The 18,907-nt window shown below is 55.2% G+C and overlaps 1 protein-coding gene across 1 annotated transcript in view; it reads right to left on the bottom strand.

The window, feature by feature from the left end:
* Itpk1 (inositol-tetrakisphosphate 1-kinase) overlaps positions 1-18,907 on the bottom strand; it is a 144,187-nt gene that overhangs the window by 6,469 nt on the left and 118,811 nt on the right. Inside the window, exons 5-9 of the mRNA XM_004649325.2 lie at positions 13,704-13,802; positions 13,303-13,343; positions 9,961-10,126; positions 5,003-5,070; positions 560-722 (exon numbers count right to left, since the gene is read on the bottom strand). Coding sequence (XP_004649382.1) covers positions 560-722; positions 5,003-5,070; positions 9,961-10,126; positions 13,303-13,343; positions 13,704-13,802 — 537 coding nt within the window. The remainder of the gene's footprint in view (positions 1-559; positions 723-5,002; positions 5,071-9,960; positions 10,127-13,302; positions 13,344-13,703; positions 13,803-18,907) is intronic.

Genomic DNA, 18,907 nt, shown 5'->3' with positions numbered 1-18,907 from the left:
AGCAGCGTCCCAGCAGGGAGCAGTGAGGATGCCATGGCAGCAGAGAGCATGGCGCGGAGTTCGGGGCTCAGCCTTGACTCGCAGCCGCACAGCTCAGGGCAGTGGAAGCTGTGCTCCCCCAGGAGGGCCTGGCTCTGTCAGCACATGCTGTATGACCTTGGGCAATCTCCTTCTCTAGAGTGGCATCAGCTTCCCTACACATGAACCCTGGAGAGCCATGCCTCTCACAGGGTCCTTTCAGTCCCTTGGGTCTGGAAAGATCCGCAGGATGGACTGGTTTGGCCAGTCAGGCTAATGCTGCTGGCAGGGCTGGACGCGGGGCATCCAGGCCTTGTGCCTTCCCAGTGCTGCGTGTCCAGGTCTCCTCAACCCTTCACCACACCCTGGAAGCTCATCCCACTGGTAGGCTGAGGTTCTCCAGAGCAGCACTTACCTGGGACCCCAGAGCATGGAGGACTCACACATTCTACCTAAGCTGACCTGAACAATGGCGGTAGACTACAGACAGGTGTACGCCCAGGGGACTGACCGCACGGGGTTACCCAGGCCCGCTGCTCACCTGGAAAAGCATTGACATCAATGACAGCATGCTGCCCTGTCTGGTTGTTGATGATGATGTCGATCCCGAAGAGCGACACGCCCAGCGCCTGCCGCAGAGCCCGGGAGAGCTCTCGGATGACCTCGTCACTTGGCCTCTCAAACACGCCCTCAATCTTGTCCAGCTGCCAAAACACATGGGTCAAGTTAGAGCAGGGGAGACCGCCCACCCACGAGGAGCCAAGGTGCTACCACTGTTCAGGCCGGGAGGCAGGGCCAACCTGCCAGGTAAGCTCTGGGATCACCGTGGTGGTTTGAACCATAAACTCCTGTGTTCTGAGTGCTTGATCCCCAGCTGGTGACAATTTGGGAGGTGCAGCCTTGCAGGTGGAGGTGTGTTGTTGGGGTTTACTGGCCCCTAGCTCTCCAGTGTTAGTTGGCTCGCTCTCCTGCTGTGGCAGAGGGGACGTCCAGCCTGTGCTCTGACAGCCTTCCCCTGCCATCCTAGAGCTTAATCTTGAGACGGGAAGCCAAGATAAATACTTTCCTCCCATCAGCTGCCAAAGAAGGTAACTGCAGTAACCCCTCGAGTCCCAGTCCTGCCAGAGCCAGGCGGGCACTGGCGTCCAATGCTCAAATACTACCCAGGAAGCTGATGTCGGATTTTGCACGTGGGAAAACCAGGCTCAGAGGCTGATGCACGGCCGCGCCAACCGAAAGCACAGGGCAGGAGAGCGACTCAGGGTTTCCAGCAGCTAGAACCCAGTCCTCTTCAGAGGGAGGGAGGTGACAGGGAGTCTTGCTGGAGACAGAGCCCTGGAGCCAAACCTTGCGCACTAACCGTACTGCAGCACAATGGCGACTCAAGCGGCCATCAGTAGAGACGTGGACAAACGGGTTTATCGAGAGGAATACGGTCCATCCACGAACAGGGATGAAGTTGTGTGCGTGCACATGTGTGTACAGGTGCAAATGCACATGTGTGCGCATACACACAGAAGTCAAGGGCAATCTTTTTTTTTTTTTTTAATTTTGGTTTTTCAAGGTAGGGTCTCACTGTAGCCCAGGCTGACCTGGAATTCACTCTATTCTCAGAGCGGTCTTGAACTCACAGCAATCCACCTACCTCTCTGCCTCCCGAGTGCTGGGATTAAAGGCGTGTGCCACCACGCCCTGCTAAGGGCAATCGTGAGCGACGTTCCTCTCAGGTAGCACCCTCCCCCTCTACCCACCCCCATTTTTTAAATTTAATTTTTATTAACATTTTCCATGATTATAAAAAAAAAAATCGCATGGTAATACCCTCCCTCCTCCCCCACCACCTCCCTTTTTCGAGACAGGGTTTCTCAATGGCCTGGAGCTTGCCAAGTGGGCTAGTCTGGACGGCCAGCAAGGCGCAGGGATCGCCTCCCCAGTGGGATCATAAGTGTGTGCCTGACTCTTTTTTACATGGGTCTTGTGGATTGGACTCGGGTCCTCTTACTTGAAGAAAAACATTCACCTATTGAGCCGTCTCCCTGGCCAGAGGGGACATTTGAAAATAGTGAGTCACAGGAAGCTATATGCTCAAGATCCCACTCACACAGGAAACATTCGGAACAGGTGGGTCATACAGATGATGCCAGACCCAGAGTTGCTGGGCGCTGGGATGGAGGAGTGGGGAGTCAGTGCTCATGGCAAAAGATGAGAGAAATGTTGAGGAACCAGACAGAGGTGTGTCTATACAACATTGGAAATATGATTATTGCTATTGAATTATCCACTTTAACATAGCAAAAATATGTGCATTTTTTTTGTTTTTGTTTTTTTTCTGAGTTAAGGTTTCACTCTAGTCCAGGCTGACCTGGAATTCACTATGTAGTCTCAGTGTGGCCTTGAATTCAGGGCGATCCTCCTACCTCTGCCTCCTGAGTGCTGGGATTAAAGGCGTGCGCCACCATGCCCAGCGAATTGCATCTCAATTAAAAGAGAAGTAAAGTTGGGTCAGGAGAGTTGGGGACAGAGGCCTGGTGACCAAGACAAATGGCCTTGAAATGCAGAGCAGGGACCATGCAGACACGCGATTGCTGATCAGGTACAGATGTCAGGGCGCCACCCACGCCTTAGTCTCTAGGCCACCCCTGCCCTCTCTGCAGAGCATGCAGGGCCTCTCTATTCACAACCCTGCTCCCAGCACCTGGCCTGAGAAAGTGTTTGCTCAGGAGCAGCAGCTGCCACAGTCACTGTGTGCTTAGCCCCACCTGAGCTTCTGGTCACTCGGGTCAGTGGCTCAACCTAGCAAGACAGCCTGACCACTGGCCCCACCAAGTCAGAGACCAGTCTTGGCCTGCCTATTCCCTGTTGTGTGCATCACAGCTGTCACACAGCCCTCTGGACTGTGTTTTCTCACCCCAGTAAGTGGGGTAATAAAAATACCTAGGCCACAATCGGGCAGGGACTGCGGAGCTCAGGGCACAGGGCCTCACAGCCCTGGCTGCGCCTGTCCGGGTCTCGTGACATGCTGTTTACTAAAGCACTTTCTCAGCTCAGCTGAGGAATCTCAGAAATCCTTCCAAAGCCATTTGATTATCCAAAACCAAACAGCCAACCCAGGACTAGATAAAGGCATGGAAATCAGTGTGTGGATTAGAGCCAAGTGAGGCTCAGGGTTCTGGGAAACAAGGCGCAATGAAAAAGTTGAGCAGGTGCTTCCGTGGGTGGCCCCAGTGGCCTCCGAGGATTACACTGGGTGCTTCAGTATGACACTTGCCACTCAGGAAAGCCCCCAGAAACTTTCTTGGTCAAGATGAGGATCAAGTTCAGGAAGGGGATGTGACACTTGCCCATCAGAGCACCCTCCTCTTTTGGTAGTGCTGGGGGATCCAAGGGACTTGTGTGTGGGATACAAGGGCTCCGCCACTGGCTATCCCTAGAGCTGGAGCTCATAATACCCTGCCCTGGCTCTGGACGGCAGAAGGTGGCCAGCAATATGCAGGCTGAGGGGAAGCTAGGCCCACCATCAAGGGTGTTGGCTAGTAAGGAGGTAGGCCTGCAGAGTCAGTGGGGGCCACTGCATGGCATGGGCCAATAAGGTGGGATGAGTAAGGTCACCACCAGTTTCTGGGAGTGGAGCCATCTGTCAGGCCAGCTTGCAGGTGTCTAGGCTGGTGTTCCTAGGGAAAAGGTGGTCCTGGCCCTCTGCCCTCTCTGGCAGGTATCAACTGTGGTGAGTTCCCAGCCAGCAGTCATATGCTAACTGGAAAGTAAGGTGACTGCAAGCCTCAGGAGGAGGAGGGAAGGACCCTGCTACATCTAGATGGGCCCTTCCGATTTCTCAAATAGGAAACAGACCGCTGGGCAATAGAAGATAACTCAAGAGGTGATGTTAGGTGGTCACTCTGTTCCCAGGCCCCAAGTGTCCCTCTAGATCAGTTAACAGCCTCAGTGGCCATCAGCCCTATATGGTGTGAGTGCATCAGCAGAGAGAACTTCTCAGGAAGCCTGCGCAATGCTGAGTTCCTTCTGACCCCTGGTGAACAGGGCTCTGAGAGGCACAGAAGGGGGTGAGGTGCTAATGCTACCGACACCTGGATAAGAGTGCCTTCCCCTGCACAAGGCCCTACTGACATCTCACAGCGTGCACAGCTGCCCTGAGAGGGTCTGCTTAAAAGCTGGTTATCCAAAGATTCTCTTATTTGTTCCCACTGGACACCTTTTAACGTCCTGAGGGATGGGAGTATACCTCGGATCCCTGTCCAGGCCATGCTCTCTCAACACACAGTTCCTCAGAGGAATCAGGGACAACAAGGAATGGACAGGCCACTTGGCTCAACAGGTGGGAGGACGAACTGGGCCCCAGCAGAGGCGCTAGGCCAGGCACCAGGTCACTGGCAGCTCCTCTCAGTGATTCCAGCTAAGAATGGAAGGAGGGCTCAAGCAGAACCTCCTAGAATATCAGACAGCTGCAAGTTCATGGGAGCAGGAGGCCAGCAGGGGCTGTGAGTGCAGGAGGCATCTGGAGGCTGACTTCTCAGGAACAGCACACCGTGGCCATGAGGCACCTTCTGTCACCAGCATGGGAAGGAATTCCTAGGAGACCTCGTTTTGGAATCGTACAGATGGGCACCGGATTCCTGCTTGCCCAGTCAACTGACCCTCTTCTTCCTTGCCCATGAGGCCGTTGCACTGAACACCAGGGAAAGCCTGACATAGTGACCCTCAGTGAAAACCAGCCATCCAGTCAGGGATGGAGGAGCCCCATCGTGTGGGGGGTCTTTGTTTCCCTCAGAACTAGGAGGGTGTTTCACAGCTGCGATGCCTGCCAACATGAGGGCCCGTGCAAAGCAGGGAGAGAGGGTCTCGGAAGTTCTCTGGGTCCTTGGCATGGGGACAAGCACCTTTCTACCCTGGCTTACTGGAGAGTGCAGCTGAGGATCCCATGGCCATCAGCACACCCAAACCCCAGGCTCTGGTGCGGTGGACATACCTCGGTGAGGACTGATGACGATTCTGGCTTTGACACGTTGTGGCTGTTGAAGAAGATAGATTCACGGTCTGAAAAAGCCCAGACAGGTAGAGTGAGTTAGACCAGGAGGCAGGGATCCAATTCTGCCACCCGGCACCAGGGGGCGGCACCACCCCAGCCACGCTCCAGGGTCAGCTCCGAACAGCAGCCACAGCAGTGTCCTGAGAGCTGGACGCCCCTAACTGCATTGTGGATGGGCATGTGTCCGTAAGGGCCCTCGTTTCAATTTGTCCTCCCACATAAAAATGATTAGTTTATCTTACAGCGTCATACCAGAGCTTCCCTAACATCTAAGGCCAGGCCTGGCTGGAAGGGAAGGGGGCAATGGGAGCGGAACAAGCTGTGCACAGTTTCAAAGGCTCGAGGTGTCCAGAGGTCTAGTAAGGGCCATTTGGTCCAGGAGCTCCCGGCCAGGCTGCTGCTGGGATGGGAGCTCAACACACAAAGGGGTACTTGGGAAACTAGAATAGGGGTTTCCACAGGCTCCACCCAGGAAAGCACGCAGAATGACTGGTGCACCTCGAGATACCCCCTCCTTCTCCATCCCATAATCCCCTGCTCCACGTCTGCTGCCACCGCACCGTCCTTTCTCCATCTCTCTGGACACCCAGAGGCAGACCAGTCCCAGGAATGTGATGTATGTTCATCCATCCCCCGGTACAACAAGCTGCTTTAGGACGTCTTTAGGCTCTGGGGAGATGGAAGGCTGGCTGGGCAGACACACATTCTCAAGCACTAGGGAGTGTGGGCACACCAAGGTAAAAAAAAAAGTTCACAAAACCATGGCCAAGATTATCATCTATTTATATATAACTTTGTCCCACACCCCAAAACAACACAGGACCATTCTGGACTAGGAGCCCCCAAGGGATCCTGACAGCCCCTGCTCAAGTCCTTGCAGAGGGGAGCCACGGATCCCATCTCCCAGGACTCAGTGATCACCCTGCATGCAGGCCCCAGGCATTAGGACGGGGACACACTGTCTGTGTGCTGCCGCCCGGCTCGGGGCCCGCGCTGCTGCCACGGCCCCGGTGGCTCCCTGACTATGGCGCTGCAACAATCATGCATAAGGAAGTGATTCGGGCAGAGGCCAAGTAGGCAGGCGCTATGAAGTACCTGGCATCCTTCCCGCTAGTGGGGCACAGAGGCCCCTGGCTACCCCGGTGTGCCCGACAGTTCTCCTGCCGCTCCGACCAGAGCCGGTCCAGACAGGAGGCATGAGAGATGGTCCTGGGTAGGAGCCTGGGGAAAATAAACACCCTGCGGGACTTGTGCCAATCGGGCCCACCAGTAGGGACTGGTGACCCAGAGTGAGCCTTCAGCAGTAGCAAAGCCCAGTGAGCCCAAGACTGGGCAGGGCTTCCCCACTTGGGATGGCATTCTCAGCTTGTGGCACTTTCCCACCCAGGTCCCTATAGGTCCCCAAGGGCAAGAGCCACAGTGGTAGAGCAGGTCTGTGGCACAAGGAGAGGCTGCCAGGAGCAGGTGGACACAGCACAGGCTCAGGGAAGCTGGGAGGCCCAAAGGGACTACAAGGAGAATGCACACTTATTTCACAGGTGCCAGGCAGGGCTGGCACTACACCAGAGGCTTGCACTGCCCACTGAGCTGGACAGATCACGTCCTCAACAGCTTCCCATGGAAGGCTCAAGTGTTAAAGGAGGCCTCCCTCTCTACACACTGCTACTGCTGGCCCGAGTTGCTCCGGCCTAAGGACTACTCAGAAGTCCAGAAGAGGGAACCCGGGCCCAGGCCTGGCACCCTTGTCATCTGTGGCAGAGCAGGGACGGAGGGCATCAGCACAACTTGTAGCCACTACCTGTCACCAAGAACCAATGAGGCGCTGAGATGAGTTGGAGGCACCTGGTGCAAAGCCCTGGTGCCCGCTCTGGGGTCAACTTTAAGACAATTGGTTCCTATGACAGATGGACAGGGCCTGGAACTTGCTCCTCGAGCTGAAGGACAGGGCTCTTGTTTGGGGAAGCACCCAGGATTCAGGAGTCCCAGGCAGCGCCTGCTCCTAGACTAGTCAGTTCTCGGAAACACAGCACAGGATACGTGCCAAACTTCCTCGGGAGGAGGAGGGCAAGGGAAGGGGCACTGCATTATGTTCTCCGTCTACAGACGAGAAAAGCTGACTCAAAAGGACAGAGCAATGCGGCAGCATCCCGAGCTGTGGTCACACGACTTTAGCCTGTCTCTCCCAAGGTACGTGTTACTTTCCAGTTGCCACTAAGCAGCTTGCCAGGCTCAGTCCTCATGTGGTTCTCTCACCTTCTGGTGTCCCAGCATGTGCCTATCACCTGGAACCCTCATCTCCATGACAACTGACCTTTGGGGCGTTTCTCTACTCTGCATGCTATTCCCCACTGGAATACACACCGCTCACCAGGGCAGGAACTTGCTTGGGTGGCCCTCAGCCCTGCCCAGCATGCCACGCAGGATGGCTCCACGGCAGATGCAATAAAATAAAATCAGCAGCCTGTGACTTTGGAAGCACAGGCCACTGGCATGGGACGTCTCCCTGGAGCGGAGCCCTGCCCATTCTTCCATACATCTCTCCAGCCCTGAGGGTAATGACTCTGCCTTTCCTGGAAGAAGCCTGCACTGGAGGCGCCACTCTCTTAGGAACCTCTGAGGGAAAGGACCCAGGAGGGAAAGGGCAATCAAGCACCTCCATCCCTGCACAAAGCTGAGAGCTCAAGGTGACGCAACCTCAGTGTCAAGGAGGGAGCAGAGAGCTGCGTGCACTGTGAGCCAGGCTGTGTTTAGTGGCTGGCATAAGCCAATGCCAGCTCTTTATCAAGAATGCCTTGAGTGCCAGTCCAGGCATATATGTATATATGTCCCCCACCTAACTTCAGATATTGAGAGGAAAAGGACAGAAATGTGCTTGGGAATCAAAGAACGGCAGCTATGAAATGAAGCTGCTTTTGCCAATGTCCAGGGCCGGGAGCCCCGCCTTCCTGCGTTCACGGGAAGCTGACAACAGACCTGTCCCACTGTATAGTGGGGGCACCGGAAGGCTGGGTGGGAGCTAGACAGAGGCTAGCACCCGAGAGCCCCCTTTCCAAATGATCTGGAGAAAAGGGCTTCTGGGGCGTAAGGCCTCTGCTCTGCAAAACATGCACAGTGGCTGGTGGCAGGCCACTCCTGACACTGTCCAGCAGACATGGGTCAGGGATCAGACACCCTGGAAGTTACTCCCATCGCCCGTGTGCTTCTTTGGTCTCAGCCCAGCGCTGCATTGGTTGGTAAGGGCCACTTCCTCATCTAGAAGCAGTCATGAGAAGACACGCTTAGGAGTCCTTATCTTCCCCACTCATGACTCCCAGCGCCAGGCTGGAAACTGGCTGGAGGACTGTATCACCAGTAAGGAAAAAGGAGGAAACAGCAAACAAATACTTTTGTGGGAATAAGAAAGGAAATTAGGCTGGGTGTAGTGGCATAGGCCTTTAATCCTAGCACTCGGGAAGAGATAGGAGGATTGCTCTGAGTTTGAGGCCACCCTGAGACTACATAGTGAATTCCAGGTCAGTCTGGGCTAGCGTGAGACCTTACCTCAAAAAACAAAAAACAACAACACTTTTCATAGATTTAACACCAGCAAAATAACCACGTTTTTGGGAAACATCAGCCTCTTTTGTCCCATGATTTGGAAAAAGGTCACATGATTGTACTTGTCACATTTGTACCCCCCATCTCTGTTCCAGGTCAACATGGGGCTGCCCCAAGTCTCGGTTGGGAGGCCCACCCAGACTCAGGAGGGACATGAGAATCTGTGCACACTCCCAAGTGTCTGCGCTGTCGTGCTAATGGAAAGGACAAAGTGACCGAGGGAAGGGCGAGCGGGAGGAGCTGCTGAGACAAGCCACAAGGGGCGAGTGGCAGGCAGTCTCTCAGGAGGAGAGCTTTCGAGAAGGCACTCTGCTCAGCTGGGGCTGGCCGCGCTTCCTTCACAGGTGGCATTTCCCTCACAGCGAGAATCACAACTCTCTCTACAAGTGGCACGGTAGCCACTTGTCCTCCGAGGAGTCCTCTGGGAAAGCTATGCTCATTCCAAAGGCACTGCTCCATCCCGCAAGTTTCTGGAACTTGCTCTAGAGAGGCCTTCAGGAGCATGACAACATTCTTTCAAGCAGCCCCAGTGCTAGCATATTTTTAAGTCAGCTTTACAATGGCTAAGGTCAGCATGAGCCAAGCCTGGATAGAGGTGGGCAGCTGGCCTAAGGAGACCTTCACAAGGTCCGCAGGCTGCTCCCCAGGGGCCCCTTCCAAGACCCTGAAGGTCAGCATATCATGTAAACATCTATCCCATGTGACATGTGAGAAACACTTTAGGGCTGCACCCATCAACTGGGGGCCTCTCACTGTGGCCCGGCAGGGGTGACTCTCCTCACTGGAACTTGCCTTAGGTCTCCCTCAGGGACCTCTGTGACCCAGCAGCCTGTGCCTGCTATCAGAATACTGGTGCCTGCAGCTGCAGAAGCCCCCAGGAACTGGAGCTGAGGGTCCTCTCTGGAAACTGGAGACACAGACAAGGGTGGTGTGACACAGCACTCAGCACCCCACCTCCCTCCCTCACTCCTCTGAGGTCCCTGGACAGCTGACTGGCCACGTCCACTCCCGCTTGAATGTAGTCCTCCTAAGTCCCATCACTGCATGGGACAGGGAGCTTGTAGTCTTTTCTGGAGTCGACAGTGGCTCTTAGGGCTGGAGCAGAATCAGGTTGTTGAATCAGGTCTCTTGGTGGTTCTGCAAGACTTACTTATTCACCTGCTATACACAACTCTTTCAGTGCAGGACATCTCTCTGCCCAACCAAAAGTAACACGGGTTCCAAGGGACAGACACCAAGCGCTGTCCCAGCCCTGTCCCAGGGTCTGGTACAGCGTGAGAGGGCGAGGGACAGCGAGTTACCTGACGTGCCCGCGGAGAAGTTCTTTAGCGAGGGCCTCTGGACCACCGTGTACGACTCGCCCACCACAAACACCTTGTACAGCACAGCATTGTGGTTGATGAAGTTCTGGACCACACAGGGGGGCTGGATGGCGCTCAGACCCTCCTTGTTGAAGATGATGGCCATCTAGGGAGACACAGGCTCCGTCAGTCTACCCATCTCCAACACAGTGGTGTGTTCCCTTCCTGGGCACCCCCACCAAGACCTCTCCTAGGGAATGTGGCTCGAGGACGCCTGCAGATGAATCTCAAGCCAGGACGAGTGGACTAGGAAATGACATACATGGTCACTCGTGTGGGGTTGGGAAACTCTGAATCCACTGGGCCGGCACAGCTTCTGAAAGTGCTTTTCCTCATAGTCCCTGGGACTGGGGCTCCCTTGGCTGGGTGTGACCCAGCCCAAAGGGGACCTGGAGACTTTCCTCAAAGAGCCAGGAGGGCAGGGCAGAAAGCCAGGACTATGGGCCAGAGCTGGAGGTCTCTTCCTGAGCCATCATGAGCAGCAAGACCTCCTCATCAGCACCCAAGTCATTCCTCACAGTGCCCCTAAGATGGGTGTATTAGCACCCCTTCTCAGATGAGGAAACTGAAGCCATGCAGACTGCAGTGACCCATGGGAGAGGGACAGCCCGAGTTAGAACCAGCAATGGCATTCTTCCTTGTCCTAACCCATAGCACCACGGGATGCTTTAAATAGGAATGCGACTTTGTTCCAGCCTCCTGCTCCTCTGGGGACAAATGTACATATGGAGACTCTGGTGGGAGTAAGGCAGGGGGACAGGGGCGGCTGCTGCCCTCCTCCTCTGCCCAGGGCTGGGTCTGCTACGTCTGCCCCGGGGAACACGGGACGGGGTTTCCCGTTCACCTGAACCAGTGGCCAAACCAGGTCACTGCTAATCAGCGGCTGTCTGGGGCTACTGAACAGGGAAACATGGGCCCAGACAGCTGGTTTCCGCAGCAGCTGCCACCTTCTCGTCAACTGTCCCAGAGCCCCGCTCTGGACACCTGGAGTTTAGCTGAGCAGAAGAGAAGCTGGAGTCCTGGCCGTGAGGGAAAAACAAAGTGCACACATGGGTTGGGGGTGTCCCCTTATTCTCCTGGCAAAAATGAGGGAAAGGACTGAAATGCAAAGCAGGGAAGAGCCCAGGTGCTTGCGACTTGGGCAGGTTCAAGTCCCTGGTGCCAATACATGTCCTACACAAGCTCTGCTTTCTGGGGCTGTAACCAGCAGCCAGAGCCCATCACATGAGCCCCGGGGGCTTCACAGAGGGAAGGGAGGAGGTTGACTCCCCCTGTGGAGCAAATGTGCCGGCCCTGGCTTCTGAACCAGCAGTTCCTGGGCAGGGGGAGGCACTGGGTGTGAGGACTGCGTGCAGAACCGGGGAGCAGCAGGGGCACAGGTGGCCAGGCCGAGACGAGGACAAGGACCCATTTTTGTTCAGCACCCCCCTTTACTGTCCACAGCCCTCTACCTATACGGTGTACCCCCATCCTCACTGCACTTACTGTCCCTGAAAGGTAGAAGGCAATGGTCCTCCACTCTGTGCACTTAAATCAGGAGTCCCACCTGCTACACGCAAGGGTCTCCACATCCTGAGAATGGGCTGCGCTGCTGGCTGTGGGTCGGGAGAGTGCCTGGCGCTGGGGTGGCGGCAGAAGGCAGGCATTGGCATCCACCTGGAAGCCAGATAGATGGCCTCCCCAGGGAGCGCTGACCCAGATGTGGAGGTTGAAACTTGCAGTGGCCCACTGGGGGCCCGGTAAAGAAAATGCATCTGGACCCCAAACTCCTGCTTCTTTACAACTTATCCGACAATCCCGGTGGGCCAGGAACCATGGGAAACCATACGGCGGTCCTTTACCCTTCGCCACGGACGCTGACATTTGTGGGGCGGATGCTCAGAGGCACCGCCCTTTTTCTGGGGGTGCACAGCGGGCGGTGTGCTGCCCTGGTTGTGTGTAGCCCCAAGTTGGAGTTTCCCAGCTAACCCATCCTGACACAGGCTACTAGGACCCTGCAGCAGAGCCACCTGGTGGCGGCAGGGAAATGGCACGGTGGCAGCTCTGGGGCCTGCTGGCTCCCTTCCCAGCATGCTCAGGGGGCGCACCCCAGGGTGCAACCACAGCTGGGAGCCCAGGGGAACACAATGCACCCGCGGGGCCCCTGACCTCAGCACCAGGCAATGGCTTCCTTCCCAGAGAGCCAGCTCCTGTCACAGCCTGTCCCCTGCTGCTCTGACACTGGAGCCAAGGAGAAGGGCTAGCTTCCACTTTTAGTCTCCCGAGGGGGGCCGCTCATGACAGCGGGGTACTCCTGAGTGCCATTCCCCACAAGGGGCACTTGGAGCACCCTGAAAAGTGTGGGGCCATTTTTGAAGCCTGCAAGCAATGTCCCTGTGTATTTCCTGAGTGCTTGGAGGGCTAGAGACCCAAGGGAGTCACTGTCCCTCTGGCCCCTCAGCCCTCACACAAATCCCCCAGGTGTTGTATCTCCAGGGAATCTGTCCCCACACTGGGGCAGGGCCTGTCTCTGCTGTGCCCGGGGGCGGGCAGGGCACCTGTGCAGAAGGAAGGGTCTGCGCACGCCAGCAGGTGTGGCTCTGTTCTCCCAGACCCTCTGAGCCAGCAGCGCTCAGACACTGCTAAGCAGTCCCTCTGTGGTACAGCCAGTACCTGCCACTGGACCTCAGAACAGCAATCCAGGGGAGGGACAAGCTGGTGTGACATATTCGGGCTGCATGTGGGGTCTCCCACCTCCAAAAGCTCAGCTCCTCACCCCTGATTTGCATGTAATGAGGCTTGGATGAGATCTTTAAGCATGGGTTTCTTCATGGGAGGATGTGAGCCCTTACCAGAGAGTTCTGTCTCCCCTCACACATGCATGCACGTGGCAAAGAAAGGGAGGCATGGGGACCCAGTGAGAGGGTGGCCATCAGTAATCTGGGAAGAGCTCCCACCAAAACTCAACTGTGGTCTCCTGAACTGGGAGAAAATAAATGTTGTTCTAGCCACCCAGCCTGAAGCCTTCTGTCACAGCGGCCCCAGCAGACTCAGCCAGGCTCCAAAGTGGGGGAGGCTGTCTTGGGGACAGGGACAGTGGAATGGGGCAGGAAGCAGGACAAAGCCACAGTGTTCCTGATGGACTTTTACTAAGCCTGGGAAGGGAGCAGCCACAGTTCCCCAGGGAGCCCTCAGTGCAGGACAGCAAGAAGCCGCAGCATGGCTTTGGCCTTAGGATTTAGCAGGGTCCCAGTGAGACCAATGAGCAGGGGCACAGCAGAGATGGGCAAGTCATCCACTCACCTCATGAGAGTTGGTGCCATGAGCCACTCTGGTTTTGCAAACTGTGCACAGGAGACAGATGAACAGAGAGGAATTAGTAAGTCGTTCACCTACAGAGCCAGACACAGGGGGACTGGCCTTTCATCCAAGTATTAAACAGGACCCACCCTGCCTAGCTTCTGAGACCAGATGAGACTGTCTACGCTCAGGGTAATACGGATAGGCGCTCAGGCCAGGCAGGAAGACCACCTTCAGCACATCTCTTGAGGGTCCTGTCAATGGTGATGGGACCCAGAGGAGTGCCCATCTTGGTAGGAGAGGCCTTCACCCAGCCTCAGGTGAGTTCAAATCCAGAGAGGACTATAAATACTACCCCCTCCCATGGCAACAATGCCCAACCTGGAAGCCAGATGTGTACGTACTGAAGGGGAAGGCCAGACCGTTCTGCTCCAGCAGCTGCATGGTGTCGTCTCCACACAGGCTCGTGAGCTCCATGAAGGGCGGTGAGCAAATCCTGTCATCTAGGGCAGAGGACGGTCAGGTCAGCACATTCCTGCAGGGCCACCCTTGACAACTGTCCCTGAGCATCCCAACTCTGATTGGCCCCAAATTCTGCGCCTTTGTGTATATGTACATGTGAGTAAAATGGCATAATCTTTCATTATCGTTTCCAGTAGTGTTTCTGTAAATACAAAATTCTTATATGATAATTGGAAAATTTGAAGAGCATGGTAAAAAATCAGCACATTTTTGCAACAATAATTAATAACTTCTTAGTCTTTAAGCATACATTCACACTAGCAGTTCTAACAGAACATGGCTTTGTAACCTGAATTTTAAATTAACACACTGTGATCCCTCTCCTAGCTCAATAATGCTTCCCTGCTAATGAGCCATCTGTAACTCGACTCTATGACCATCGCAAGAAAATGCCATGTGGTTAGCTTAGCAATCAGCATAGGCCCGGCCAGTCACACGTCCTCCAGTCTGCAGAGTCGCCCTCTAAGGAGGGAACTGGTCCCAGGGATGGAAGAACTCTGGGTAGTGACCCGACTGCCCCTCACAGGGCCACAGCAAGCTCTGACTCTCTCAGGCCCCTCCCGACACCTGCCGCTTCACACTGTCCTGAGCCCCCACTCTCAGGTGCCCTGTCTGGGGACTCCAGTGCTGCGTTAGATGCTGCTGGGTAAAGCAGATAAGTGTTGGGAAAGCAAAGTGCACCCGCAATCTCCACTGATGCCCCGGCAGCTGGCTGGCCCTGCCTGCTTATCGCAGTACTCTTGCCTCAAAAGACAGAAAAGGTGTGAGCCTCCAGGAGGCCGGACCATCCCGCAGTTCTGGCCACGGGGGCTAGGGAAGCCTGAGTGTTAGTAGTGAAGGGGCAATGGCACCCACAAACACCAAAACCAAGCCTAAAGCAAACCCCAAAGCACCATTCCCAGAGCTCCTAGCCACTTGGCTGGGGGAGGGGGGACAATGCATTAAACCAAGATCCAGCCTCCTTTATCTCATACAAAGCAATACGAAAACGGTCCTTGTCTCCCTCCTCAGCCCTCCTCGCCCCTAGGCAACGTCCAAACAGGCACAGTATTTGGTGGGTGCGGAGCGGCTCTGGGGGGGGGGGGGGGGGAGGCGGAGGCAGCACTGGCAGCCTATCTACGTGAATTGCTCACTTCACCTCCGACATGTGGTGACAGTGGCCGGTGGCACCGATCCAGAAGCAGGCCCAGGAGCAAGATTCAGCCAAGGTCTGGCAGCCTCTCCGGGCGGAAAGGAGGGCAGGCCGCCTGACTGCTCGGCAGAAGGGAAGGCAGAGTTGCAGCGGCAGGGGAATTCCAACAAGGTCCGAGCCTGCGCCCCGCTCAGGGCCAGAGCCCAAGTATGGAAGCCTGGTGAGGGGCTGGCAGGCTCTGGCTCAGGTGTCGGCGAGGGAGACAATGGGTTGCTCACGCGGACCACTACAGCCATCTAATCCCTGTGCCCCAGCTACGAAGTGGCACGGTGCCCAGGCCTGAGCAACCTGTTAAGATCCTACAGTGATTAGGCTTAAGGCTGGGGCTTAAGGCCTGGCAGGGGTTCATTCTCACCTTCAGCCTAGGACTGGACCTGCCCGCTCTCCTGGGAGATGCGGAGACTGCTGAGGTCTCAAAGGCCATGTCCTGAGACTCCCCATGCCAGAACTTTCGGTGCAGCTAGACCAGCCTGACCTTCTGATTTTTCCTTCTCATTTCCACATCGGTCCTGCCGCATACCAGTCAGACCTTTATATAATGCCACGGATGACGGCCAACATTCCAATAAACCGTACTTGTTCGGTGACAGCCCCTGTTCCACATAGTTCCAGTCACTCACACTCGACAGCCCCGCGAGGACGCAGCTCTGTCACCCCACTTATAAACGAGGAGACCAGCATGGAGGGGACATCTGTGTGGGGTTATGGTGAGCACGTGGTGCAGCTGGGGGGCAGGGCACATGCCAGGCAGTTTGAGCCTCACGTCCATGCTGCTGACCACAGCGGACCTAGTGGAAAAGGCCAGTGGGTCCCAACAGTACGCTCCCAGCCCTGAGCAGGCTCTCTGAATGACAGAAGCTTTGACATACATATGGAAACCAACCAAAGCGATTCACATCCCATAAGCTTTCACCACTTACAGTCAACTAGTGTCTGCAGCACTGAAACATGAAATTGCAAAGATGAATAACTCACACATTTTAAGCCACGGGACCTTCTGTCGGCAATGACATTCCGCCTCAGCTGGGTCTTGACCGGGGCTACCCCTGGCCTGGCCCTGCTGCACGCATGCAGGCGCTGAGTCAGTCATCAGACTGCTTGTCACAGTCTCACGACACCTGTCTAACTTAATCTCCGCTTCATTGGGCAAGATAAGGGATGCTTTTGGGTGAGGTCACACAAATCTACAATCCCAGGGCCTGGAGGACTGAAGCAAGAGGATCATGAGTTCAAGGCCTCCTGGGCTACATGGTAGGTTCTAGGCCAGTCTGGGCCACAAAATGAAACTTTGTCTCAACAACAAAGAGTAGAGATGGTAGGTTTTCTTGTGTGTGTGTGTGTGTGTGTGTGTGTGTGTGTGTGTTATGCATGTGCCCTTGTGGCACTCCATACACCTGCTTGTGGGGCAGGCTCCCCTGTGGGGTCAGGGGAGGAATGTGAGATGTCCCCTTTTTCTTGGCGAGCTCTAGTGATTCTTGATCCTCTGCTGCCCTCCAGGACTGGGGTTACAGACGTGTGTGGCCATGCCTAGCTGTTTATGTGGGTCCTGGGGACTGAATATGAGCAGACCCTCAGGACTCCTCAGCCCCTCATGCTTGCACATCCCTCCAGCTCCCACAATTTTATTACTATTGTTTTATTTTACTGTCTACTGTTATAATTGTTCTCTTCACCATATAATTATTTATCTCTCACTATACCTAACCTATAAACTTGTTTCCGGGGCTGGGGAGTGAATGTGAGTAGATGTTCTGCACTCTGCCACTGAGCCACAACTCCAGCTCTATCTATATAAAGAAAACAATAGTAAATAGTGGGATCACTGTCCTCTGAAGCATAAGGCATCCCTGTGGATAAGGGGGACACTATAATAGAATAAAGGGCAAAACCACACAATCATCTCAACAGGCATGGAAAAGCATTTGACAAAACCGAGCACTCTTTGTAGCAAAAATATCAACAATAGACAGAGGGGAAATTTTCCACCCCTGGTGGGCCCCAGGTGAGGGCAGAGAGACAACAAGCAGAGTCTATCCCCTCTCCCCCCCCCGCCCCCCGCTGCCCGAGTCCAGATGAACATGAGACAAGACTCTCCAACCAACAGGACACAGCCAGCAGGCACTGGGCCAGACCCTCAGGAATCGCTGGTGGGTTAAGCAGGAAGCCTGAGTGGGAGTGAGGCAAAGAGAGAAGGGCGTGTCTCCCTGCTAGTAGCGCTCTTGTCCCTGTATCTGACCTTGGAGCTGGCTGCCCACACCCTGAGCTGCGGATCCCCGTCTCACATGGGGAAGGGGGACTTTGGGATGGCCAAATCCCATGGCCAGGAGGGGCTGCCATCATAAGCCCAGACCTGGCCGCCAACTCACCACCATGGGGACAGCTTTGGGCAAAGGCAGCCTGGAGCCCACAGAGCAGCGTGAGAGCGACCACAGACCACCCTGGCTCAGAGCCTGGCCTACTGTGGCATCTTGGGACAACTAACCACAGCCTGTGTGTGGCTTGGGCCAGAATCATGCCAATGCCTGTGAAATCAATGAAGTGGAAACTATTCCTGTTAAACCAAAATACGAACAGCCAGCTACCACCACCAGCAGCAAATGTGCCTTTACTAATCTCTGAGAGCCAGAGATGCAACAAGAAGTCCAGTGAGAGGTGCCCAGATACTGAAATGTTAAGCAGACAGCTGGAGGGCTGGCAGGGAAACGCGCAGGTGAGAGGAGTGCCAGAGGCCCTGGTGGAGGTGGGGTGTACGATGACCAACGTGACGATGGAGGGCCCTGTTGGGTGGAGACCCGGAGGTGAGCGGATGGGCCGCAGCTTTGGGGCAAGTGCCTTCTGGGCAGATAAGACAGACAGTGACAAGGCCCAACATGCTGCTGTCAGGACACATGTCCTGTGACAATCTGCTTCCACAGGCTCTGGGATCAGTCCCAGCAGGTGGACGCAGAGGTCTCCGTACGAAATGGGAGACAGTAACGGGGCCAGTGCCTCAGCCGCCTTCTGGCTGGGAGGACAGTGCAACCCCACAGCCTCGATCGAGCAGCAGCAGCTGCCTGTGAGGGGAGGCTAGCAGACTCCTCTGGCCATGACATGACGGACGGGATAAGGGATCTTTCAGGAAGTCAGTGCTGCTAGCCTGGCAGGCTATTTCTGGCTCCTGGAGAGAGGCTACTGTTGCTCATTTATCCACCATCCTTATTTATGGATGGGATTTGGAAAGGGGCTTTTTAAAAAATTTTTTATTAGCATTTTCCACGATTATAAAAAAAAATCCCATGTTAATTCCCTCCCTTCCCCCCACACTTTCCCCTTTGAAATTCCATTCTCCATCATATTACCTCCCCATCACAATCATTGTACGTATATATATACAATATCAACTTAGAAGTACCCTCCTCCCTTCGAAAGGGGCTTTTTGGGGGGTCAGATGGTGGGCTGTGCTCTTCTAAGAGCGGTGACATCAGCCCCTGGGAAACTATGAGGCTCCCAGCTTCCTGCTCTGCTGCCCCAGGTCAGGCAGCTTGAGGCTGGAGGCCCTTGGCGAGGAGCAGGCCCTGACCTCACGCTTTCCCAAGTCCACACAGAGAAGAAAAGAACTATCCGAGGCCACACACAAGTTGCCATGAGGACCAGAACAAGGTCACACAGACTGTCCTGTCCGTTCTGCAGAAAGCCTCTCTCTCATGATGGTGGGCGGCTGCGACAGAACTAGCTGGAAAAGAGAAAGACCAACGGGCAACAGCAGGTGGATGTGAGACAGCGGGCAGGGAAGAAGAGCCCACCGCTGCCGAGGTGCAGCTCTGAAGCGGCCGTGCTGACACTGACCCTGGGCCGACCCACGCACTCTCTGAAACCTTTGGTGAATGACTTTGCATGTCTGCAACATGGGCTATT

This window comes from Jaculus jaculus, chromosome 7 (assembly GCF_020740685.1).
Source record: "Jaculus jaculus isolate mJacJac1 chromosome 7, mJacJac1.mat.Y.cur, whole genome shotgun sequence".
In the NCBI taxonomy this organism is placed as follows: domain Eukaryota; kingdom Metazoa; phylum Chordata; class Mammalia; order Rodentia; family Dipodidae; genus Jaculus; species Jaculus jaculus.
Note: the sequence above shows the minus strand (reverse complement) of the source record. Positions and strands in the feature narration are given on the sequence as shown.